This window comes from Mesocricetus auratus, unplaced genomic scaffold, assembly GCF_017639785.1.
Source record: "Mesocricetus auratus isolate SY011 unplaced genomic scaffold, BCM_Maur_2.0 Super-Scaffold_100015, whole genome shotgun sequence".
NCBI classification, from domain to species: Eukaryota; Metazoa; Chordata; class Mammalia; order Rodentia; family Cricetidae; genus Mesocricetus; species Mesocricetus auratus.
The window spans coordinates 19,475,074-19,496,876 of record NW_024429198.1 but is presented as its reverse complement, the minus strand read 5'-3'; the positions used below and the strand labels follow the sequence as shown (position 1 = coordinate 19,496,876).

General features: G+C 43.2%; 1 protein-coding gene across 3 annotated transcripts in view; it reads right to left on the bottom strand.

The window, feature by feature from the left end:
- Myo10 (myosin X) overlaps positions 1–21,803 on the bottom strand; it is a 192,802-nt gene that overhangs the window by 67,174 nt on the left and 103,825 nt on the right. For all 3 annotated transcript variants that reach the window (XM_005081299.4, XM_040757665.1, XM_040757666.1), the window contains 13 exons: positions 19,457–19,591; positions 17,756–17,880; positions 16,895–16,908; positions 16,699–16,783; positions 15,635–15,738; positions 8,856–8,985; positions 6,164–6,282; positions 4,190–4,336; positions 3,928–4,028; positions 3,754–3,820; positions 3,137–3,229; positions 2,439–2,507; positions 1,330–1,412 (listed from right to left, as the gene is read on the bottom strand). In XM_005081299.4, the coding sequence (XP_005081356.1) occupies positions 1,330–1,412; positions 2,439–2,507; positions 3,137–3,229; positions 3,754–3,820; positions 3,928–4,028; positions 4,190–4,336; positions 6,164–6,282; positions 8,856–8,985; positions 15,635–15,738; positions 16,699–16,783; positions 16,895–16,908; positions 17,756–17,880; positions 19,457–19,591 (1,272 nt within the window). The remainder of the gene's footprint in view (positions 1–1,329; positions 1,413–2,438; positions 2,508–3,136; positions 3,230–3,753; positions 3,821–3,927; positions 4,029–4,189; positions 4,337–6,163; positions 6,283–8,855; positions 8,986–15,634; positions 15,739–16,698; positions 16,784–16,894; positions 16,909–17,755; positions 17,881–19,456; positions 19,592–21,803) is intronic.

Here is a 21,803-nt window from a genome sequence, read left to right as displayed (position 1 = left end):
GTACTGATCCCAACTTTATTATGCTAGTCAATTTATTAAACCATTGCCACTACTAATAAAGCAAAAGGCTTCCCCATAACTTGTTATATTCCAGGCACAGAGGATATTGTGTGCTGTAAGGCTGGGAAGATTGATGGCTTCACTGTCACCAGGATGACCACAGATGTGAAAGGTTACAGCAAGGAGAGAGGCTCCCCCATTTGCAAAAGGAAACCCCAGGCTGCAGTAGCAAATTCACTACCCCTGTCCTAGCACCCCTTAACACTAGGACAGAGATACCCTGTGACCCTGGTCTGCTGATATTCAGCCTATGGGCTCTTCATGGCAATAAAGTGTGCCCAGGTCAAATTCACAAGCAGCTTGTATTTAAATGTTTTAATGCTAACAGCCAAGGCCCCTTTGACAGGTAACATGCTGTGGCATTTTCCCAGCATCCCTGCATTTCATCTACAAATAGAAAGAGCTGATAATAGCTTAAGCAGTGCCTTTTCATATGCAAGGACAGAAATTTCAAGATCAAATGCTTCAGATATCGGGCTGGCTCCCTTCACCCTAGTTCATAGCTGGCTATGTGACAGGATGACCACCTGGTATTTACAATTGTCTACTTCCTTCCTTAGATACTAAAAACTTATTTCTGTATATATTCCTGCTAGATCCCCCAATGGTTTGGAAAGCCTACAAGAAGGGCCTTGTCTCAAATCCTTTTCAACAAGTCGCTGGACAATAGGGAACTTCCTGGCTTAATAGAGACAAATTGCAAAACTAACCATTAAAGTTTCTATATGTTTTCCTTAACTCTCGATGGTGTGCACTTGCAATTCCTGAATGAATGAATACATGTATGTGTAATATGTTTATGATTCTGGTTGCATCAACCCTTGCTTAATTTCCTTGACATCTCACAACAATGAGAAACCAGACCTGAAATTAAAACAGCTCAGAGACTGTAGTGGGGAAAGCAGGCTAAACTGGTCAAGATCAGGTTTCTGAGTCAAACGTTCTTGACAGCTAAGCTCAGCCTCTGGCTACCAGCTGAGATACTACCCTCAACAACCACTTAGCTGCTCCCAGCCTCAGTTTCCCCACCTGTAACAGAAGTGACGTCAGTATCTAACTCTTGGGTTTGCTGTTGTTTCTGCATCATTAAGTGGCAGTCCTTGCTACTCTATGACATCCCTTAAGTCACTGATGAGATTTGTCTGTGGAAGAAGCTAAGCCAAGTGCTTCCGCAACAGCAGTCTGTTCTGCAATCACAAATGACTGACATTTGCACACGTGGTAATTTGCTTGCTAACGACTTCCTGGAAGAGACCCCAGTACACATACCTGCTTTCCCTCAGCAGGTTGAGAAGGTCATCCCTAAAGGTGTCTCTGTTCTTTTCCAGGATGCCTCGCACATCATATTGCACCTTGTTTGAAAACAAAACAAGACAAAGTGTCATACTCTCAATGAATTAGTTTTGTTACGATCAACTACTTTTATTCTTCCAGTACAAGATTTCAGTATGGGGCATAGACTCAAACTCAGGATCCTCCCGAGTACTGAGATCACAGGCAGATGCCACTACACCTAGCTAGCAACTTCTGTCAAAGCTAGACTCATGAAAAGCAATCATTTTAACAAAGCCGTGCCTGGCTTTTCAAACAACTACTTCTTGTGAGTACCAAGTGGACAAATATTTTATTTGTTTGTTTGTTTGTTTATTTCTGTTTGGTCTAATGCAGCCTAGGCTGAACCCATACTTCCCTCTGTTGGTGAGAATGACCTTGAATTTCTGATTGTGGATGAAACCCCCAGAAACACAACAATGTACCTGGCTTGACCATTCTACACAGGTTGAGTGGAACATTAATAACTGCGGACAGTTTGGAATGTTTGTAGGTAGGGGACCTAATTATAATCTTGGGCTATCTTGGCCTCTTGAATACCTATTACCCTCCTGTGTATGTGTGACTCTATGTCCTTGTGATCATCATATGAAACCCACCAACAGGAGTAGCCGAGACTTGGAGCAGAGGCTCTCTGCTCTCTTTGCTCTACCTACCCGGTGTTCCCAATAACGCATGATTTATGAGAGAGCTTGATTTCTGATTTTCTCTGTTCTGTTACTATAACATGTCTTGAAAATGTTATCACCTTGGAACATGATGTTTGGGATAACCTACAACTGTATTCCTAGTTATGGTCATTCATATTTGGCTTCAGAATAAGACTTCCCCTTGCTGCTTTGAGGTAAGAGTTGTATTTTGGCATGGCTATGACCTTTAACTTCTGAGTTTCCTGTTTCTACCACCCACCCTGAGTTTCAGGTGTGTATCACCATACCTGGTTTATGTGGTAATGGGCATCAAACTCAGGGTTTTTCATATTCCTAGTAAGTACAGTGGCAGATGAGCCACATCCCCACCCTCAATAATGTCTTAAGAAGAATTACCTCTCCAGCATAGTGTTTCACTCCAAAATTGTTGACCGCAACTCGGGGTTTCACATAAAAGTGGTTATTCTAATGTAAAAAAACACAAAAGTCTTATTTTATTCATTGATTTCCTTTGACTTCTTGAAAAAAATCCACATTTAACACAAGGCAACGATTGCAAAGCTAGCCACGTATTATCAGAGTTTTGGCATATGGCAAGGGACAGACTCGTAAGTATTGCTCTAAATTGTGTCACAACAATAGGTTAAACATTTCAGGACATAAACTTGGGCACTTTCTGTCCAGCTTCCCTGAAGCTAACGTTTTTTCAAAATAGTTCTAGTAAGTAAGGCATGAGAAAAGCTTCGATTTCAGGAACACAGAACATTAAATGTGAGAAGCACAGTACAGCCAGCAGCACTGGGCACCTCACACATACTCTTTTTTAAAAAATATTATATTTATTTTTATTTTATGAGCATTGATTGGTGTTTTGGCTGCATGTATGACTGTATGAGGGTGTCAGCTCCTTTGGAATTGGAGTTACAGACAGTTGTGACCTGCCATGAGGGTCCTGGGAATTGAACCCTTGTCCTCCAGAAGAACAGATAATGTTCTTCACCACTGAGCCCTCTCTCCAGCCCCCATCCCACATATTCTTAATGCTAGGATCTGCTGCTTAGACAAAAATGAAAGGCCCACAGATTTTGACATACAGCATGTTGATTGTGTAACTTCTCCAACAAGGTGCTGTCTGTGGCTTGAGGAAAATGGCTCTCTTCGTTGATCAAGGCAAGGAGGCCAAGTTTCTACGAGAGGGAAGACAAGGGTTGAATGAATTAAGTGTGGAATGTCTGTCTTTCAGACCACTTCAGAGCTCTGACCCAGTCAGTGTTTAAAAAAACAAAACATCATTGCAATTCCTGGGGCTGAAAAACACAGAGTGAAATGCACAAAGAAAACCAGTGAAATTCTAGATGTCTTCTCAAAACTGAGACCCACCGAAATGTCATGGATAAACTTTTACAACTGTCACATCTACCAGTGACTCTGACAAGGCTTTGCAGTACTCAATGTCTAAGTGAGGCCAGTTCACACACACTGTTGATTCTAAAATACTGAGCTCAATGAGACAATAGCCTGGAAGCAGCCAAGTATTTAAATCCAACCTCACAGTGCATTTGCGTTCACGTTTCCAAATGGCCCATTGTGTTCTAAACATTCACATCTTTGATGTGCAAGTTTGCACAAGTTATTTTGTTCCCATAAATATGAATCAGCCCAGCTGGACACCCTTGGGACTGCAACCATTCATTCTTCAGCTACCCATTACCTTCTCAATCAAGTCTAGGCATTCTCCATTGTCTATCCAGTCAATATCTTCCCACACCAACCCTTCTCTGGGGGAAGAAGAAAAGGGCCATGTGAAATCAAGATCCACCTTTGTACTAATTTACTTACTGATTGTACATCAAAAAGATTTCGAAGTGGAATCTTGGGTGCTTACCTGCTATATTCTAGTTGTTCTAAAGAAAAAATATGTTTGTTGAAGTATTCCTGAAGCTTCTCATTTGCATAGTTGATATTGAACTGCTCAAAGTGGTTAACCTAAGGGTGGGGATACAGTGAGTTAGCTCTTCAGGGTCCTCAAGAGCACACAAAAAAGTGACAAAGAGGCAAGAGAGAAAAATGTCCCTGGCTGCCTTGAGAAACGTGTTGAAGAGCAGCTTCCAAACAGAAGGCCCCCATCTGGGTTTCTGCAGGCATACCTCGAAGTTTTCAAACCCAAAGATGTCAAGGATGCCGATCGATTTGAAGTCTTCTTTGCCCTTGATCCGGCTGTTGATCTTCTTGATTATCCACTCGAAGCATCGTGCATAAAGTGCCATGGCCAAGGAGTCTCTGCTGTCTACTGCCTGGAGGAGAGAAGACGTGGCAGAAGACATAAGCAGCTTGTCCACCCCACTGGGCAAGGACTCAGTTCTCACAGCTAACTGGATCAGCGTCATCCAGAAACACCGGCAGCTAAAGAAACGACAGACCCATTCACCAAGAACTCCTATAAACACCTGCCTTCCAAACTCAACTTCATATCATATGTCCATTTACACAAAGGGGTCTGAATCTATATACAGGAATATTAATATATATTTTATCAGGTTAGAAATAGTAAGACCTACTAGTAAATTTATTTTCTTTTCATATTTTAATTTTTTACCCATAAAGGTTTTTTATTTAGGAAAAGATTAGGCCAGGTGTGATAAAGCATGTCTCTCAACACAAGGGAGGTAGAGGCAAGCAGACCTCTGTGCACTCAAGGCCTGCCTGTGAACAGTGCTGTCAGGAGGTCCAGGCAAAAGCAGGTTCTTATTCAAATGGCTATCTTTGTCATGTTGAAGGCAAACTCCATAATGAGGTTCTTTGATGCCCATCTTTCTCTCTACATAATTGGTATTGCCAGGAGCAGTTGTGTCTCATTGTCATGAAAAACACTAATAAACCATTCTAAATGCCATATTTTGTAGGTCTCGGAAAGATTTTGAAGAATACCTATCCATTTGAAATATATTTCTGTTTATCTAGAAAACCTAAGTTTTGACTATTACAGGTGACTATAATCTGTATTTAATTATACATTACATTTTAAATAAGCTGTATAAACACAATATCTAAACAAGAGTAGAAATGTACATAAAACAAAATTGACCTTAAATTTGTATCAGTAAACCAAAATTCATATCCATGTAAAGTATTCATTTCCATATCATAGTCCCTTTTTTCTTTATGAGATTGACTGTGATCATCAACCATTTATAACCAACCCTTTAAAGGAAAACAAACATTTATAAACAATAATTGGGAATTTGGGTGGGCATAGTTCTCTCCAAACTGCTTCCTGTTGTTTGGGGGTGCTATCAATTTCAGAGGATGCTGAGAAAACCCAGAACCCTGGCCAAATCAAGTCCTGCCTGGTCTACATAGAGCATGTCAGGACAGTCAGGGCTACATAATGAGACACTAGTTCAAAAAAGATAAAAAAGTCAGACAGACAGATGGGGTGAGATGGCTCAGTGGGGACAGTTTTTGTTTGCACCAAGCCTTCTGACATGTGTCAACACCCAGGAACCAAATGGTAGGAGAAACTCTCGTAGTTTGTTCTTTCCACACATGAGTGCAAGGCACACACACAAATAAATAAATCAGTCTAATACAAAAATCTAGAAGGAAGATTAGAAGGGCTGGTCAATGTAAATTGGCTCAAGGCAGTAGCAGACAACACACTGCTTCGCTGTCTTGAAGTGTAGTAAGGATAATAACCCTCATGGCTTGTTTTTATTGGATGCTTACTCTGCAGCAGATGCTAAATAGTTACACCAAGTATTTGTTATTTGTATCTTCACAAGAGTCCTCTGAATTAAAGATAACCATCCTTGACTTATGGAAGAGGGAACTGAGGCATAGTGAACAATTTCCCAAGAACAGACAGTCTTAATTGGAAGGATCTGGACTCAGCCTCAGACAGTCTGTATCATACCCGAGCTCATCAGAACTATGTTGCTCTGTCACTTACAAAACTGTTTCATCTATTTCCCAGACTTGTGTATCCTTTATATTTTACCTGTGAGCTGGTTGTTTAAATGGTTCATTGTGGCCACATAACGCAAAGCAAGACATGAATCAGATACCCCAAGGATGTCATTTGAGACAAATTTCAATGGCACTGAGGACAGGGGCATACATACCTGCTGAACACTGAGAGGGGTGAGGATCTCTTCTCCCCTGAGGAACATGGATCTCTGGGTCAGAGCATCTGTGAGTTGTGTTGGGTCCAGCCCAAGTAACTCAGCCGACCTACCCAAAGCTGAAAGTGAAGAAGAAGGAGGCACATGTGAAGCCACAGTCAGTCCCTCAAACACACCAGATGCTGGACCTCAGCTGGGTTCAAATCCAACCACACAGCAACACCAGAAAGCAGAGGACATTTCACAGTTCCTCAGGCACATCTCATTGTTAAGGCAATAACTCCCTTAGTATTGCCAGGTTAGAAGGACTCAGTGCCTGGGCAAAGTGATAGTCAGTGACTGAGAGATGCCAAAGACGTTTGTGACTATTTTCACTGGTGGCACTCAAGTGTGACTGGCTTTGCCACTACCGTTCTCTTGTCTGAACGAAAATGTTTTTTTTCCCCCTTCACTTTTAACGAAAATGTTTTAAAGAAGCTACAAGGCACAGAGCATCTCATCAAACTGAATTGAAAAGCAGATACAAGCTAGCTGTTGGGGCTGGAGAATGGCTCAGAAGTTAAGAGTCCTTACTGCTCTTGCAGGGGACCCAGGTTTGATTCCCAGCACTCACAGTGGGTAGGTCACTACCATCTAGTTGGGAAGAAACCTGTAGACACACCTGTAACCAGACAAGCAGGTGCACATACATACACACAAAAAAAATATGTAAAATTTGAAAAGGGACAGAGAATCTGTCTTTTATGAAGTAGGACATTAAGGAAAGTTGCAATGACTGGGTGGTGGTGGAACACACCTTTAATCCCAGCACTTGGGAGGCAGAGCCAGGTGGATCTCAATCAGTTCAAGGCCAGCCCGGTCTTGAGTTCCATGACAGCCTGTTGTCTCAAAAAACCAAAAGAAAACAAAAAACAAACACAAAAAGTGGCCAAAAGGTAAATTAATGGAACTCTCTTTCCTGACTTTTTTTCTGTTTGGGGACACACAAATATATTTATCTCAGTATGCTGTCTGTATTATTATCAAGTGAATTAATACATGTGTGGTCAAGGCGTTCCAGGGATTCACATGTCTCTATCCCTCCCAGTGCTGGGGTTACAGACACTCCCCCTGTGCTGGGGATCAGAACCCAGGTCTTCATGCCTGTAGAGCAAGCAGTTGACTGAGTCACATTCCCAGCTCAGATAATAAATTAATAAATGCTTTACATTCCTCAGGGCTCCTTTTTGTTGTTGAGACATGGCCTAAGCTGATCAGCAACTCACCATCCTCCTGTCTCAACCTCCTGTGTACTACCATACCCAACCCCATAATCACAATTTGTAATGCAGTAGATGTGAACATGCATCGCCCACATAAGCAAAGGCTTTTTAAAGAATATATATGCCAGGTGTGGTGGCATATAATCCCCAGCACTTGGGAGGAAGAGGCAGACAGGTTTCCGTGAGTTCAAGGTCAGCCTGGTCTACAAATAGAGTTCCAGGACAGCCAGGGCTCTTATACAGAGAAACCCTGGTGTGTGTGTGTGTGTGTGTGTGTGTGTGTGTGTGTGTGTGTGTGTGTGTATGTTCTGTATAAGCATTTTGCCTGCCTGTTTATCTGTGTACATTTGCATAACCCCAGGAGGCCAGAAGAGGGCACTGGGTCCTCTAGAATGTGAGTTACAGAAGGCAGAGCCTCTCAAAAAGTTACCATCTCTCAATCTCTAAACCATTTATCCCTCTCCAACCCTAAACAGAGCTTCTCAGGCTTCTAGGATGTTGAAAGGAACTAGGTGGGGTCAAGCATTCCATAACTAGTGACCATGGAAGGGGCTCCCAGAGAGACACTTTGATCTCAAACACATCCAGTTTCCGCAACACTATTTATTGCTTCCATCAGAAAACTTCTCAAAATGCATACATATATATATATATATATATATATATATATATCAATCTCAACTGGCATTCTATATAGACAACAAACTCTAAGAAAAAGCCCTAAGTGCAAGGGATAAATAACAGGAGGAACGACTCCTAGCAGAGCTGGGCTATGAACCCAGCATTCGCTTGTTGAACCAATATTATGATATTCTGTCAGTAGGCACCACAGTGAGAGAACTATAAAAACCAAGACAAAGCAGAACACTGCCTGACTTAACATTTTTCCTATGTCAAGTACCTGTTGCTCATATTTCTACTTATTTGACTCATTTTCCTTCTTAGTAAGAATAAGAACAGATGGCAACCCCCTATTCTGGAACGTTTCATGGGCTTTGGCTTTTTCCCTGACACTTCCGGTCACACGGGCGAAGCTCCACAGCTCCTGAGCTGCATGCAGCTCAGTGGCAGTCATGTGCTTAGCATAGGAGAGTGGGTGAGAACATGGGTTCAGGCCCCAGCACCAAAGAGAGCGGAAACCTGTAGCTATATTCTAGGCACCCAAAAACTTTCTGTAAAGGACCACGAGTCAGCTGCATGGTGGTGGCACATGCCTTTAATCTCAGCCTGGTCTACAGTGCTAGTTCCAGGACAGCCAGGACTACACAGAGAAACCCTGTCTCAAAAAAGAAAAACAAACAAAAATGGCTTTGGAGGACCACGGCATCAAGTTTCTAGGTCTAATCTCTCATGAGGAAAACAGTGAAGGGGAGCAGGCAAGGGATTGGGGGCGGGGGCAGGGGTGGGGGTGGGTAGCAGGTTTGTCTCACCTGTTTTGAAGGAAACCTGCGCCCCTCCAGCAGTGATAAATTCTATGTTGCCGAGATGCAGTATCCCAGCCAGCAACCTCAAAACCTCCCGAACTTCCTCCTTGCTGAACTGCATGACTTCCATTGCCGCCTAGAAGAAAACGAAAACTGTTCACGGCTAAGTTAAATTATTAGGTATGGTTCTAAAGATAAGAAAAACAAACAAACAAACAAAAAGGGCAGAAATGAAGAATGCTGAGAATCTAGCCAATGCCTGACCACATACATGTCTGTGATACAGACAGCCTCTTGCTTCCCTTACTAAACAACTGCCTAGGAATCAATGCTAACACAATGTGAACAAGATCTCCTCTCCTCCAACATGAAAGCACAATGAACACTGCTTTCTATACATAAACTGCAGGCAGGGGGCTATGCCAACAGGGAGAGCAAAGAAACGTGGTTAAGAAATAAATAATCGTTCCTCAGCCTCGAGACTTTTAAAACAAAGTTAAGAACCAAGTCAGAAACGAGCAAAGATTACAAAGTACCCATGCTGTGCAAAACTGAACTTTGCTCTTTCCTTTCTACGAATTTGTGATATTTTCTAGGTCAAAAGCCATCATGGCATTTGTGTTAATTAAATAAAATTAATCTTGGGTCAGGAGGCTGCATTAGCAACTGGTTGACAGAAAGTAATCAGAGTACCAGAGGGCATCCTGGAGAGATAGAGAGACACAGGAAGTAGTAGGGTGGGGTTTGGATGGCACAACGTTTTCTGATTGGTGAATCGGAAACACGGGGCTTTCGGAGATGCCAGCAAGGAGAGAACATTTCCTAATTGCGACCTAGCTGCTCTGAGGTAGCAGTTTTCACCCCAGCCTGAATCTCGAGTCTTATTTATAAACAGAATGATAGAGATATAGTTAAAGCTACCTTTAGGAGCAGCAACAGAGCCTCTGCCTGCGGGAACACTGCTAGGGAAGCAGGCTGGTGATACTGAGTTACAATTGCTGGCTGAAATAGCAATAGATTAAGGCGCAGCCACCGTGCTGGAGTTAAAACAACAGAGCCACCTCCCTACCTTGGCTCTAAAGCTCTAAAAGTAAGTAAGATTTAAAAGTATATGTGAACAGTAGCAGGCGGTTCCTAAAGGTGAAAAAGTATCAACACAGTTCATAAAACAAAATTATTGGGGGCTGGGGAGACAGCTCAGTGGGTGAAGCGCCTGCCATGCAAACGTTGAGCCTGTCATGCAAGCACTGCACTTGCATTCAGATCCCCAGAACCCATGTAAAAGCTGGATGTAGTATAGCAAGCTGCAGGGTGATGATGACGAAGGAGTATAAAAAGAATCCCTGGAACATCGTGAGCCAGCAAGAGCTCATCTCAAACAAGGGGGAAGTCACCGAGTGACGCAAGATGTTTTCTGAGCTCTACGTGTGCACCATGACAGTTAGGAGACTGCACTCCACACACACACACACACACACGCGCGCGCGCGCACACACACACACATACACACACACACACACACACCTTGGACAACTTGTTAAAATACATACAAAGGTAGCATATGAAAATATGAAATGGGACAGAGTTAATATGTTCACTGTACTACTGAATTTTTAACTTCTTTCTTTTCAAGTCTAACTCTAAAGGATTGGTAAATTGGACTATGGTGACAGTGGTAATTGAATAATCACAGGGAAATGTAATAGCTCCAACAATTATCACCAGCATGGGCATTTGCCTTAAGAATCCAAGCAACATGCTCTATTTAACTGTCTCTTGCTGTCCTTTTTATAACTGTTTAACCAGCAGACTCCCTCTCCCTCTGGTGAGAATAGACCTGCTTAAGGCCATTATAACTATTTTATTATCCCAATAATATGGCTCAAGACTGAAATAAAAATCCTGGGAAAAATCCCAGTGTGGCTTGGAGTTGCTAAACACCAACCTAGTTATAAAATGGATATGAAGTTACACAAGAGTTTTTTAATAAAAGTTTTTTATTAAGCATATAAAATAGATGCCTGTGAACATGGGGGGGGTGATATGTGATGCTAAATTCAGAAGCCACAGATTGTTACACTAGAAACAAGTGTGTCACAGTTGAAACTGGATAAGCGACTCTCTCAGAAAGCACAGGGACCCAGGCTGAACCCTGAACCACGGTATGCTTCACAGGGAGGAAAAAGAGGCTGCTGGGAGCTTATTCAATGACAAATAAGTGCTTAGGTAGTGATGTGTTATATAACGACTTATATGTGTTATATGAAAATATTTCATGCATGACATTAGCTTATGTTGACTGAAGGCTGCTGGAATCAAAGTGGAGTTATTTGTGTCAAGTTGCAACTGGCTAAATAAAGTAAAAAAGGCATGAAGAAAGGGCTCTCCTGCATACATTCCCAACACAAAGAATTTCTGCAGACGCCTTGGCCAGTGCCACAGTGTCCTCACAGGACATGCTATGAGGATCTCTGCCTATCACCCAGTCATTGGCTCTCTGGTACCCTTGCTGTGGACGCCTGCATAGGGGATCATTATAAAACACTTCTGTAACCCTCCTCATTTTGACAAGTCCCCCTTGCTTCAGCATCCTTAGATATGGAGTTGACATAGTCCCTCTGCAGTGCCATTCTAGGATAAGCTGATTATGTCCCCAGCGTCTCTTGTACTCCTTGTTCTGTTTTTGTTGTTTTTCGGGCGCAGCCTGGCTTTGACCTCACTACCTAAGGAAGGATGGATGGCCTTTAGTTTCTGATCCTCACATCTGAATGTCCTCATGGAAATTTAGGCGAGAGCCACCACTCATGGTTTACGTGGTACTGGGATGGAACCTGGGGCTGTGGGCATGCCAGGCAGAGCCTGCCGAATCAGCAACATCACTAACTCTTTACCCCCAAGTTTTCCAAGACTGGAAGAGGAAAAGAGAATCAATTGTGTGAGTCATGCAGAATGAATTTGCAGATACATGAATGTGGCCACACACCACTCAAAACCCCTGGGTCCATGCCGGAAGTTCTCTGAAGTCTGGAAATCTTAGCGGTGGTCCACAGCCGAGGATGCTGTAAACTCAGTATTTGTGAAGAGAACAAACAGGCCATCATGCATCAAAGTCTCTTGCTACTTCACACACATTTTGTCAGCCACCATGCTGGTGGGCCAGATGGAGGCAGTAAAATAAATTAGTTGTTACTTCTGACTTGAAATAGCTTTTCATTTCAGTTGAAATATTTATGGCCCAATTTTGAAAGCTATATTAAACTGGCTATGACATTGAGCATACATTCATAGCCTATGGTCCATGGAAAAGCAGGTGTCCTTCCAAATAATAATCATATAATCATTGAAAAGATAACATGTTCATTATGAAAGCACAACACTCAGAGAATGCCATAGGATAAAATAAAATCATAGAACTGTACCATGTAAAGTAACACTTTTGGGACATATTTTTGTTTCAATATTTTTATCTACTTATAATTGCTATATGTATATGATATATAAAATGGTTTCTTTTTTAAAATAAGGGAAAGGATTCTATATGTGTGTAATGCATATGGCTGCCTCCCACACTCCTTGTTTCTTACATAAGAAACAAATTTTTCAATGTTTCCAAATGATATACTTAGACAGATAGACATGTTTCACTTGATACAAGGGGTCTCATCTATGGGTATAATAGATTATCTTAAATGTTTTCCAATTAGTTTGAGAGGAGGAAAATCTTGCTGTTTCCAGGAAGGGTTATTTTTCCTCCTTCTACATCCAAGTTGCACTTTTTTTTTTAAAACTCTAACTTAGAACTTCTAGAATAAAATGAAATGGCTAAATAATAATAGCAAAATATCACATTTATGATCCTAGTAAAGATCAGCTAATTTTTCATTAATACTTCTGGTGAGCCATTACTAACAAGCAGCTATAAATCGAACATTTATAAATCTACAAGGATATCTGTGAAGAGAATATGTAACTAGAATACATTAGTCAAGAATATTATGCGGATTTCATATGTAAATTTCCCTACCTTTATACATGATATATCATTTTGTTATAAGACCACATTTCAAATGCCAACACTTGTTATTTCAATGTAATCATAAAGCTTAAGTATAGGGATTATGAAACACAAGCTCCTTAAATTGACTTGGTGCCAAAAGAAAGGAACTGTTTTGTGTGGGGAATGTTGCCCCAAGAGGAAGAGAGGGGAACAGCATCCAAGGTCTTCCTAGGCAATGCACCCTGGTGGCCACAGCTCTCCAGGATTGGGCAAACCTGCAGCAAGATAATCTAGCAGACTAGGTTGTTGTCTATCTCCACCTCTCCCCCCACCCCCAACTCATCAGGAATAAGGATGAGTGCTAATTTCCATGCAGTAAGAAATAAACCGTGAGAAGAGGCTGTAGACTGAATAGTGGGAAAAGTGTGCAACTATAACAAATAGAAGAAAGACAGCTTCGAACACGGTTGTCTCTCAGTACCTGTGAGGAGGGCCAGGAGCCACTGGATGTAAAAACCCACAAAGCCTAACCCAGTCCTGTTTATAAAACTGTGCAGCATTTTCAGAGGGCCCATACAGTCATCCTGCACACTTGATTTAAAGGCAATGTTTTGTTATGGACCCCAGGCTGACCTTAACTCACAAAGCATCCAAAGCTGGCCCCAAATTTGCATCGGTCATCCTGCCTCAGCCTCTGCAGTGCTGGGATCACAGGCATTTGTGGCTGGGCCTGGGCCTCCTGCAAACTTAAACCACTTCTAGATTACCTTTAATACCAAACTCAGACCATATGCTATAAAAGCATATGTCTTCTTTTTAAAAGTACTTTCTATCTGAATTTGGTTATCTTCTAAGACATGGGACTCAGATTATATGGGGAATGACGGTACTTTAGAAGAACACTTCACAAAATCCAACTTGCCAAGACAAATCCTTTCCCTCCAAGGTAGGGTTAGCTCAGAGGCAGAACTCTTGCCTCATATATGTGAAGCCCCAGGTTTGATCTCTCTAACCAAGGACAAAGAATATTGACAGAGTTAGTGTCAGACAAAGATCAAACAAAGACAGAGACACGGAGCAATCACTGCACTGCTCTGCACATTCGTGTGGCCTTTCACAGACAGGAAAGGTGATCACATTACTGCCTCGTCTGCTTTGAATTTCATTTTCACCCATTTTTGCTTGCTTTATTTATTTATTTACTTACTTACTTATTTTTGACTTTTGAGACAGAGTCTAACTCTGCATATTAGGCTGGCCTTAAACTCATGGCAATCCTTCTGTCTCAGCCTCCGAAGCATTGGAATTGTAGGCATGAGCCACCATATCAGGCTTGAATCCCATTTCTAACTGCAATCCAGATTATGTACATGGGATGAGGATTTATGCATGACTGACAGACATTTTGAAATCACATGGCATTCTTCTTTATATGTCACGTGTCAGGTAGCAAGACCTCAGAGGTTCCCAGAACTACAGAGGGCACTACCATTGCTATTGGTTACATACCAGAACTGGATGGTGAGACCCTGTTGCTGAAGGCAACACGCACGGAACGATCAGAGTTTCTGACCTTTGAATGGTTTACGAAGACAAGGCTAAAGTGCCTTGAAAGCAGGAAGGACCTGGCTGGTGGCTCTGTCTGGGATTTATATACTTGTACACCGGCTTAGTAGTTTGTGGGTAAGGGCAGGCTGTTCACCAGCTCTGCAGCCTCCCAGGAGACACCATTCTAATGGCCTGACAGGGTCATTAAGGGCAGCACTAAGTCCATGTGAAGTTTAGAAAAGTTAGTGCCAGCATGCCTTGGTATGTATGCATAGTGCATTGGTCCAGGCTCCCCTGTAGGCACTACAGTCTGAGAATGCTCAAGTCCCTTATAAACATGTGTACATGGCCTTTGTATATTCTCTATATACTTTAAATTGTCTCCAAGTTACTTATAATGCCCAATATAGTCTGAATACATAAATGCTATACTGTATTGGTTAGGAATTGGCAACAAGAAAAAAGGCCTGAATATATTAAGTACATTTAAAAACATTGGTTTTCGCTCTGCTGACAGTTAAATATGGACTACAAGTTGCGGGTACACAGGGATGCCCTCACTTGTGCTGGCTGTATTTATGCATGATTATGATTAAGGATGAGTCAAACACTAAACCCACTGCATCCTAAAGCTGAGGACTCTGCCAAAGACACTGAGCCCACCGCGAAGTAACGGCCAGGCACACTCAGTCAGACAGCCTGTTAACAGTGTGCAGTGACCAGACCTATTCAGTGCAGTCACACTGTCCAGAGCCCTTGTGGCAACTGGGAGATGCTAGCCACAGTTGTTTCCATGAGCCAGAGTCAAGATCTGCACTGCAACCAGAACTAGTTCCAATAATGAGACTATACGTGCGTGACAGTCCAATGGTGACCTCCCATGATGAACCTATGTTTTTTTTTTTTCCAAAAGAAACTCTACCTACAACCTCCAAACTGGAGAACTGTTGCTGGGGTGCGAAGCCCGGGGTTTTGTTGTGAGGAAAGGAGGGAACAGACCCAGAACACGCTGTTCCAAGCGAGTCATGCACCTGTCCTGACTGATAAAGTCACTCACCGCTTCCAAGAACTCCTGGGATTCCCTTCCAGCCCAGAAAGCAGGCTTCCAGGGAAAGAAAGAACTATTCTCATACATTCTTCCAAATGGAATCGTGTCTGTTTTCATTGCAAAAAAGAGATGTTTTTAAAAACAAAAATGAAACCCATACTCTTATGAGGAGAAGATAAAAAAGTAACTTACGATAACTTGTTTGAAGGATTCTTGGTCACTGATTGTCTTGTCCTCTGTACAACCAGATTGATTCAAGTAATGGTAGTTCTCTGGCAAAGATAAATAAAATTCTTCTACAGAAAGACAAAGAAAGATGGAACATCATTACTCAGCTGGCCCTGGCTGAAAGAAGTCAGAAATGATTACTGTAGTTTACATACTTACATACTCACTTGAGTATGTGGACGACTGTATTGTGGTTTTAATAACTAAAGTAGACATATGATTCTATACTCCAAATGACCACACACTAAGATGCTGATAAAGCTACCTTTTAACAATCCAGGCAAAATAAAATTAAATAGGATCAGAAAAAAACAAATTAATGAGGGTCTTGCTTTATTATTTCCTTTTAAAAGCCAAACATTTGGCTTTTAAGTTAAGTGGAAAAGGACTTGCTTTAGATACTTAAGCTCTAGATTTATTCTCTAGTAGGACAAAAAAAAAAAAAAAAAAAAAAAGGAAAAGGAAAAGAAAAATGAATTTTACTTAGGTATGTTTCAAAAGTATAGCCATAGGCTGGGGAGACAGCTGAGTTAAGCAGCCCAAGTTCAATGTGCAGAATACACATAAAAAGCCATGTGAGCTAGAGAGCTTGTAATCCCAGGGTTTACTGGTCAACCAGTACAGACTCAACAACAAGCTCTAGGCCCAGTGATCCTGCCTCAAAGGGTAAGGTGGAGAGCAACTGGAATACACCTGACGTCAACTTCTGGCCTCTATGCACAACTCACCAGTCTATACACACACACACACACACACACACACACACACACACACACACACACACACGCTGAAATAAAGCTGATTACGTCATATTATATATTTCTCACAAACAGCCATAAAATTAAAAATGTACTAGATTACAAACAAATAGTTTGAGTCTCTCTGCTGCTAATTTTCTCCCTTTGTTGTTCTGATCCTTGGATCAACTCACATTTCATTGCAATTGGTAGAAGTCAAGGACGGTCCTGGGGTCCCCTGTCATTCCCAATGTGTTTGGAATGGAAGACAAGCTGTCATACATCACTCACCTTTCTCTCCCTGTTCCAGCCCTGCCAGCAGTGCATAGAATATGTGATAATTCCTCTCCCCAGGATTTTGCCTCACTACTCGGTTCTGTGGAGAGAAGCCAAATTTCTATTAAAAAATGTTTTCACCACTTAATACAAAACAATCTCTAAATACTGTAATTACGGGGAAACTGTAACTTGAATCACAGTTACTTACTTTTTCTAATAAATCTTCATGTGAAAAGTAAGGCAAGTCAAGGAAGAAAAGAGGTTAGTCTTGACTTTGGCTTATGGCTCCCCGATTTGGCGACATTGCTACCACTGGTGCCAAAAGCCATCAAACAAAGCAAAGCCCATTCCACCTAAACTCAGCTCCAATGATATGGTGCCTGAGTAGGTGCCAAAAGAAGGGACTAGCTTGAAGCAAACAGCTAGTGCTTGATGACTGCTGCAGGTAGACCTGGCTTGAATGCAGCCCCAAAGGGCCATGTATAGAGTCCTTGGTCTATGGCATGAGGGGGTTAGGTCAAGGTTACTAAAGCTATATTAATGCTCATCGCATAGGTATCATAGTTTCTCGAGGACAGTCAAGAATGGAGCCCAGCCAGCCTGGTTCTCTCTTCCTCTTACTTCCTGTCATGTGCTCTCTTATATATGCTCCCTCTAAGACACCATCCATCAGGCTACAATGGAGCTAGAGGGCTTGTCCCAGAGACTGACCTTGGACTTTCAGCCCCCAAAACTGTGAACTAAGATAAAGCTATCAAAAAGAAAAAAAAAAAAAAAGGCCAAAAAGGTCTTTTCTCTACAGTACACATTCAGGCATTCAGCAACAGAAAACGGACTAATACATGATGAATCCAGACTGTAGGCATACTGCGAGATATTTCCAAAGGGAAAATGGTCATTTATCTTTGAGGATAATTATTAAACAGGACAAATGCACTAATACTAAAGGAACAATGAGCTTGACCTGGAGTTAACAAGCACTTTACGCTCTTGTGGAGCCTTAACGACAAGCAAGCCAAGTGTCCACTGATGGGCTAAGTACAAAGACACGCGAAACGAAACAGGATACAATCTACAATTCTTCCACCCTGGATATTTCCCTTCTGGCAGATGTTCAGTTGAACGAACTTCCCAAAGCGACTGGAATTGTTGTTGTATACTGTCTTCGCGTTGCCAAATGCTTCCATGATGGGGCTGTGAACAGAGTGAGGACAGCAGAGCATTAACCAGGGCGAATGCTAAAACACACAAACGCGAGAACTCGGTGCCCACAGGGCCAGCCTCACTCTGTTTATTTAAAGAGGATCCCGCTTTTCTAAACACTGGCTGAGATGGGCTTTCCTTGAACATCCCCTTAAAGGAGAATAAAGAAGATAGCTGTGTTGCGAGAGGAAGCCACACAGACAAGGGGACCACACGGCTCAGCTGCTCTGCGCAGATGAACTTGGTTGATACACACAGGAGTTGCACAGAGCCCGTGCTCACGTCTAGGAGCTGGACACTTCACAGGTTTGCTGCATGGCCTGGAGGTAATTATTTAACATACTGGATGAGCTTCAACTGTAAAATGGAGTCAGGATAGACCAAGTATATAACAGAAAGTTCTGTGAAGGACCAGATAATGCTTTAGGCTTTGCAGAGCATGTGGTCCCTGCTGACACCACTCGGTGCTGCCACTGTTGCTTAAAAGCAGCCAGAAACAACACAAGTGAGCATGGCAGGGCCCCAAGAAAATTATTTACAAAGAAGGCTACAGGAAATAGACGAAGTCTGAACATGGATGGTGATGACCGTTGCTACTGAGTTTGCATGCGGGAAAATGGTTTAAAATTAAAGGTCTATGTATTTAACTGCAATTAAAAAAGAGTGTGTGTGTGTGTGTGTGTATGCGCGCACACGTGCGCGTGCACATATGGGGGAGAGAGAGAGCGCGCACATGCATGGTGCCCTAGACCTTGAACATGCTAAGCAAGCTTTCTATCACTGTGCTGTAACCCCAATTTTTTTTAAAAAGAAAGCTGCAGGAAACTGTGCTAGGCTACAGGTTGGAGACCCTGGGACAGCTCTCTGCATCTGGGGTCTGTAATGTCTCTACTAGTTCTACCACCTTACAAGGTACAAATCAGATACCAAGTGGGTTGTCAGTAGACGATACACAGCCATGCAACCAGCCCTCTGTCACAGTTCCAAGGATCACGGGTGGTTACTGCGCATCTGTCCTGGGGGAGGCTGAGAAAATGCACTCTGTGCACATGGACAGCACCTTCCTCAGTCTGAATGCTACACGCACTATATGTGGCAACCCAGTTAGTATGCACTGGAGCCCTTGGCAACCAGGCAGCTGGAGTCAGGCTGCTTCTCCAAACCTTCTGGTATCGCCCTGAATGGCCCAACAGGGAAGGAAGGCCCAGGAAATGTTTCTGCCAAAGCAGGTGTTGATGAAGGTTCCAGAAAGTGCTGGGTACAGGTTGAGACTCTTTCTTTTTGGGGAGGTGTCGGTCAAGGAGGTTGGGAGGTGAGACAAAGGCTCACTATGTCACCCTGGCTAGCCTGGAACTGTGTAAGCCCAGCAGGCCTTGAATTCATAGAGATCTGCCTCTGCCTCTGCCTCTGCCTCTGCCTCTGCATCAGCAGTGCTGGGATGAAAGGCTTGCAGCTGAGTTCTCTTGAAGAATCCCGATAGGCAAGCCAGGAAGAGATCCACAATTTTAGCTATTCTATCCCAGAAGAAAAACAAACCCCATCGCTTGGAAGGAAGACTGGGAGATACCTGCTTTGGAGGATGGCTTGCTCAACACAGGATGTCTTCTCCTGCAAGGACAACTCCAAAGAGTGCTGGCTGATGACGGAGAGGAACTTAAGGATCAGTTTGGTGCTTTCTGTCTTCCCAGCTCCACTTTCACCACTGAAAAGACAACACACACATTTTTATTTCTAAACAAAGACAAGTGCTCTTGAAACAACTAACTTCATCAAAGGCACTGCATTCCTTAAAACAAATCACCATTAACAACAGGGAGGGAGATCGAAATCCCTGTTGCCGGGCCAGGGAGAAGGCGCAGGGGCTAAGGGTGCTTGCCACCAAACCTGATGACCTGACTTCACTCTCTTGAACACACAAAGAAGTGACAGACTCTCACACATCTGTCTGTTACAGCACATGCATGACTTCCTCTGACACTCAAAGAACAAATGTAATTTTAACCTTTTTGTTTGTTTGTTTTGCTTTGTTTTTCGAGACAGGGCTTCTCTGTATAGCTTTGTAGACTAGGCTGGCCTTGAACTCACATAGATCTACCTCTGGGGTACTGGGATCAAAGGCATGTGCCACCACCGCCCAGCTAGAGACAGGGTTTCTTTGTGTAGTTTTGGAGCTTGTCGTAGAACTCACTCTGTAGACCATGCTGGTCTTGAATTCACATAGATCTACCTGCCTCTGCCTCCTGAGTGCTGGGATTAAAGGTGTGCGCCATCACTGGTCAGCTAATACATGCAGTTTTAAAACTGTTGCTAAACAGTTTGAAGGGAAGCAGACATTCTCTGTCCCAGACTTCGGTCCAGTTCTGGCCTCCCACATGCTCCTCTTATGCTAGGTTTGAGAGATAGATGGTGCCTTTCAAATAAGGGAAGTTTGGCATGTGAAGAATCTCTGTCATGTCTTGTTCCCAAGCACATCCTCAGTGCTCCAGCAGCACCTGATCCGGAGGCTCCCGGTGGGTGGGTGGGAATGAATGGGCAGTGCTTTTATGGGAAGCAATGCAGGCAAATGAGCTTAAAAATGAAACCACACGACTATCATCCCGGTGATTCTGCAAGGAAAAGGAGGCAAGGCCAGGGCTTTGTCAGAAGCGAGCACTAAGGTACTCTGTGCAAGTCGTGCATTAGGTGCAGCTAAGGGAAGGTGAGCAAAGCATTTCAGACAGAGGGACCAATGCGAGAAGCAAAGGACACCTTAGTGTGACTTAAGAGTCTGGCAAACATCAGGCCCACAGAGAAAACAGGAGGATTCTGGGTAAGATAATAATGGAGCAGAAGCATAGAAAGCCAGGCGAGGTGGTACTGGAAGACACGATCCATGGCTGGTGAGTGTGTTGGGTCCATTAATGTCACCTTAAAGAGTAAAGCCCTTGAGAGAATACTCTAGAAGGTCTGCAGGGTCCTTTCAGCAGGATCAGCGATAGCCATCTCTTCAGGCATAGCTGTTTCCCAGCCTGTGGTTGCTCAGACCCTGTGCACACGTGCTGCAACTGGAGACGGAATGGGAAAGAATGGGAGAGATCTGCCAGAGCCCAGCCTAGTTTGTGTGAGGCTCTGTATCCAGCAAGGGAGGATAGAAGAAGCAAGCAGCAAAACTTATAAGGAAAGCAAAGCTGAAGGCTAAGTAAGAAAGAGCTTGACCAGACAGGCGCTGTCGGAGGCGGTAGCAGGTTGGAAGTGCTTGGTGGAAGACTGACAGGGGTCCCTGACAAAGTCCTGGAGAGTGGCAAGCTCTGGGCACTCTAAAGACAGTTGAGTGCTGCCGGGAGCAAGGTGAATGACTAGGCATTTAATCAAAAGAGGAAATGACTAAGCTGAGAAAACACCCCTAACGCCAAGCCGTCTTGGGCATTCAGGGCCTATCTGCTGGCCCAGCTCTTCTTAAACATTAGGGCTGAACATAGGGGATATCATGATTCCAGACTTTAACAAAAAGCATCATAGCAATGGGTCTGAGGGGTCCTGGTTAGGTCTCCACATAAAACAGAGGGAGGAAGAAATGTGTTCTTCCTTCAGAGAACAAATACCAGGAGATCAAAAAGCAAAACCCAAGGAAGCCAGAAACAAGCCTACTTGGGCCAGTTGAATCGAACAACCTAGAAACTGTCCTGCTTAGTGGTGCTTGAGATAATCAGGGGTGTGAGTCAAGCCAGTTTGGGCTAAGTTATCTTTTATCGGCGATGGGAACCATCCTGGTTCAGGGCTCCACAGTTCTCTCACAGACCTGGGCCTGGTGTAACCCGGTGCTTAGTGCAAGGAGACAGCAAAGTCATCCGAGACTGAGGAGATCACAAGCTGGGGGAAGAAAGGTCCAAGGAAACAGCCAAACGACTCCTTGTGTTTTAACAGGTACACACTGA